At 44.8% G+C, this 4,236-nt stretch overlaps 1 protein-coding gene across 1 annotated transcript in view; it reads right to left on the reverse strand.

The window, feature by feature from the left end:
* ELOA (elongin A) overlaps window positions 1–4,236 on the reverse strand; it is a 17,368-nt gene that overhangs the window by 10,890 nt on the left and 2,242 nt on the right. The window contains exons 4-5 of the mRNA XM_046661767.1: window positions 4,042–4,227; window positions 3,885–3,950 (exon numbers count right to left, since the gene is read on the reverse strand). Coding sequence (XP_046517723.1) covers window positions 3,885–3,950; window positions 4,042–4,227 — 252 coding nt within the window. The remainder of the gene's footprint in view (window positions 1–3,884; window positions 3,951–4,041; window positions 4,228–4,236) is intronic.

Below are 4,236 nucleotides of genomic sequence, written 5' to 3' on the forward strand. Positions count from 1 at the left end.
TTACTCAGTTCTGCGTGTCATGCAGGACTAAGTATGTTATCACCCTATTTTACGAGTGTGAGAACAAGGCCAGGAAAGTTAAGTTACTAGCCCCAGGATGCAAATAGGGCAGGAGTCACCCAGGTCTGTGGCTTTAGATTCCGTGCTTTTAACCACTATGCTACACCAAAGGGGAAATAAGACTTAGAGAAGAGAATCAAACCTGCCAACTCTAATAAAAGTCATCAGCAACTATAGTCTTGCCCCAGTTTTGAGAGAGAATTTCTGAGAAAGGTACCAACTTTAGGAAAATTACCCATAGACCTGGCACAGAGGAAAGTAAAAAGGAGATGAGGTCTCTACAGGAAAAAGAGCATCGTGTTTCCAGGAAGAGTCCCAGTGTTTAACAGAATTGGTTTTTGGACAGAAGTGGGAAGCCAAGACCAATTTCAAGTTGCCAGAAGCAGAGCTTTGCTGTTGCAAATGGTGAACACAAAATGTCTGGGTAGATTAGAAAAGCGATCTGGGTTTGGCCACATTTCCCTTCTGTAGTCTCTAAAACTAGGTCAAAATCAGGATAGAAGGGCTGTTAAGACAGAGTTCCGGAGTTAGAGACAGGCTTCAGTTTGGCTCTGTCGCCTCCTTCCCTGGTGATCTTGGGCAAGTCGGTGACCTCTTTGAACCTCAGTTACTTCATCTGCACAGTAGGAACTGGACCCTGTCTCTACTGCACAAGCTGTGAGGATTCACTGAGACAAACCATGCACATCCTTAGCCATAGTGCCTGGAACACTCAAAAAGCTCAATAAATGCCTATGATTAATCATTTCATTCATCAACTGACAGCTCTTTAAATGTCTACCCTTGATCCTCAAGCACGTATTCCCCAGCCAATTCCTACTTGCTTCATTTCTACCCAGAGCACGACTGGCTATGCCTTTCTTTAGATGTTTATGTGGACATAAAGATACTGACCGTCCGAGAAGGGCTGCCAAGTACAAGCAGTTCAAAACAGGTAACTGTGACTACCTTTACATTTAAACATTAGATAACAAGATCTGTTCTTTTTCCATGTGTAGCCCAGGCTATAATTAGCGTGTCATATTGCTATTAGGTGGAGTAGTAAGTATGCTTTTCTGGTCATTCTACTTCAATAATTACTGAACGTGGTCGCTAGGCAGAGCAATTGGATCAAAGTGATAATCTTGTTTGACTGGGAACAAATGAGAAGCCAAGTGGTGTACCTAGGGAGCTTCACCTTCAGAGTTGAGTGAAAATTACCCTCCACTTCAAATCCGATCACCATTATCCAACTCAGGAGGAAGTTTATGTGAATTTCTTGTCACCCAAGCTACGGGTGCGAAGATTAATGCCAATTCCTTTTCTTAAAGGAAAATTTAGAATCACTGTAAAGGTTAAAAACAGGTTGTCTCCCCTAATGTCATTCCCTGGAAGGCATTTATATACCACCTACTGTGTGTCGACTACTATACTAAGTTCTTACATGTGTTACTTCATTTCGTCCACATTAAACAACCCTATAAAGTGGATATTATTCTCCCCATTTTACAGATATTGAAATCGAGCTCAGTGAGGTTAGGTCATTTGCCTAACGAGCTAGTAAGTCGAGTGTGTCTACCACAGCACGTACTACAAAGCCAGGAGAAACATCCAACATGACCCTGTCCTTATAAACTAGGAAAAGAAAACAGAGCAGTAGCTCATGTGCCTCTTAGCATGCCTGAAACAGAGCAGAAGAGCTCCTCCTCTGTATTAGCTTGTTAGACAGTTTACAGTCCATAAAGTAAAGGAGGTCACCATGGGGACAAAGAGTCCCAGGACCTCTACAAAGTCAACATATAAGGATGGGTCAGAAGTCACTGAGGCTGTGTTCATCTCAGAGCCTAGCACTAACTGGAAGTGCGCATGCTGCCTTCCTGCTTTGATTTGGGTTAAAAGGGGCAATTTAAAAGCAGACAAAACTAAAATCCTGGGGATCTTCAAACTGATTTAGCCCAACATAAAAGAAAAAGGGCTTCAGAGCCCCTCTATTTTCAATGAGGTTCAAGAAAGAAGAAAGCAATACCAAGGTAAAAGCATTTGGGCATCCTCAGATAGATGGAAACTTGCTGTTGTCAAACCAAGGGACCAATTGTAGAGTTTGCAAGAAGTGATAACAGGTTATGAGAAATGTCAAACATTTGCACATACATGCTTTGGAATCTCGGTTGTCCTCTGCACACTCCTTCAACCCAAAGAGCAAAAGATGTTCGTAATGTGGACCCCTCATTCTCCACTTTGCCATCCAACTGTGTTCTTGGTAGTTTTCACATTCAAAATCTAACTCAGGACAGGTAACTTTACGAGCAATGAAAATTGTTTCCAATTTAATAATAGGAACCAAGTGACCCTGGTCAGCCTGACACCTTTTCCCCAAGTAAGCCTAGCTCATACACAGATGGACTTACAGCGAAAACAGCGTGACAGTTTCAACACCAATGTTTAATACCAGAAAAATCCATGAACGTAGGTGTGGAATCAACCCTTTGGCTAATAATGGTTTGAAATCAAGATTTACTTGCAGATTCAGTACTGCTATATAATCATCTTGCAATTTCAAGAACAACCTGTAGGAGCTTGTTGGGTTAACAGAAGGTTGAGAAGAAGGCCAGTGTGCCAGCTTGCAGTTTCCCCTTTGCAGTTAGCTCATTTCTGAATGTGAACTATTGTGCTCTTTGCAAAAATAACCTCTCAACATTCTCTCATCTTCATAGTGCTTACTTCATAATGCAAAGCCACAAGTTAAGAGTGATTTTCTATATGGGAAGAGAAAGCCCAAATACTCACAATAATCACTAATAGTTCAAGTAGGAAGAAAAGCCAAACAAATCTTTTCCTAATTTGAAATTTCATGCACATCAACTACTAGGAAAGCTACTTCAAAATCTGAAAGGAAAAATGACAATAGATACTACATGCTGCATTTGTTTTTAACCTCATAGAAATAAAGACCAAATCGGTAGAGGATTTACATAATATTGCTTTAAGGTTTTAAAAATCAGTCACAAACCTACGAAGTTTAGGAAACCAACTAGTACTCAGGAATAATGACCATTTATTACATGTCCACAAAGGATTATTGTAAAAAGAAACTCGTAAATATTCCTGGCTACTAGGTTCTGAAGCCACAATAGAAAATATAACACAAAGCAGTTGAAAGCATTTAAGTTTTCACAGATTTAAAACTAAAATGGCTTCCTGAAGAAGTGGACCTTTGAGCTTGGTATACATGAGAAGAGTTAAAAAGTGGTCTGATGGTGAGAGGCTGTGTTGCAGCCTGTAGAAGTGGAGGGGGAAACCCCTCACCTATGAAAGGCTGGGAATACGTGAAAAGAAAGGGGGCCCCTCAAGAAAAATTGTAGAGTGGCAATTAGTAGCTACTGAGCATGTCCTATGAGCCTGGCGCTTCCTCTTTTCAGTTTCGTCCTGGGAAGAAGCAGGTGAGGGAACAGGCTCAGCAAGAAACGTCCCCCACGTCCACGGCCGGCAAACGGATCAGAACCCAAACCTCCGCCAACGCTTCATCCCCGCTGCCACCCTGGATGACTTCCTCTTCACATCGGCGCCCCGGAGCTGCAGAGCCAACTCTCGGGAACTGTGCGCTCGAGCCAGAACGCTGACGGGGAATGTCAAAGACCCTAAGCGTCTTCATCGCTGTATTTCAATTTTGAAAAAAAATCTAACACCCCCAAGACGCTCTCCCAGCCACCAGGAAGCTGGATAACAGAGAGTCGGACGGGAAGAAGAATGCATTGAACTTAAGAAAACAGTTAAAGCAAAACTAGCTGAGCACCATTAAAAATGGTTGCCCATCCCTCGCAGCGACGAGAGAGGGTAGCGCTCACCTTTCTCTCAAGGCCAGATGGAAATCCGGCCGCAACTTCTAATTTTGTTTTTCTCCCGACTACGTCCTAAGTTGTGAGGGGCGCACAGAGCGAGGCGGCGCGGGGTTCATTTTGTTTTGCTGGGAGAGGGCTTTCCGGGGAAGGCGAGGAGGCCCACGTCCACCGCGGAGCCGGAAAGTCCCGGAGCGTCTGGAGGCGGCGCAGGAGCAGCCGCCGCGCCGCGCGCACCCCGCGCCGCAGGACCGTCCCCGCCGCCCGATCGCGCCCGCAGACGCCGGGACGGCAGAGCCGGGGCCGCGCTCCGGGGCACCGCGGCGCTGGCACGCGGAGCCGCCCGCCGTCCCTCCCACCG

This window comes from Equus quagga, chromosome 5 (assembly GCF_021613505.1).
Source record: "Equus quagga isolate Etosha38 chromosome 5, UCLA_HA_Equagga_1.0, whole genome shotgun sequence".
NCBI lineage: Eukaryota > Metazoa > Chordata > Mammalia > Perissodactyla > Equidae > Equus > Equus quagga.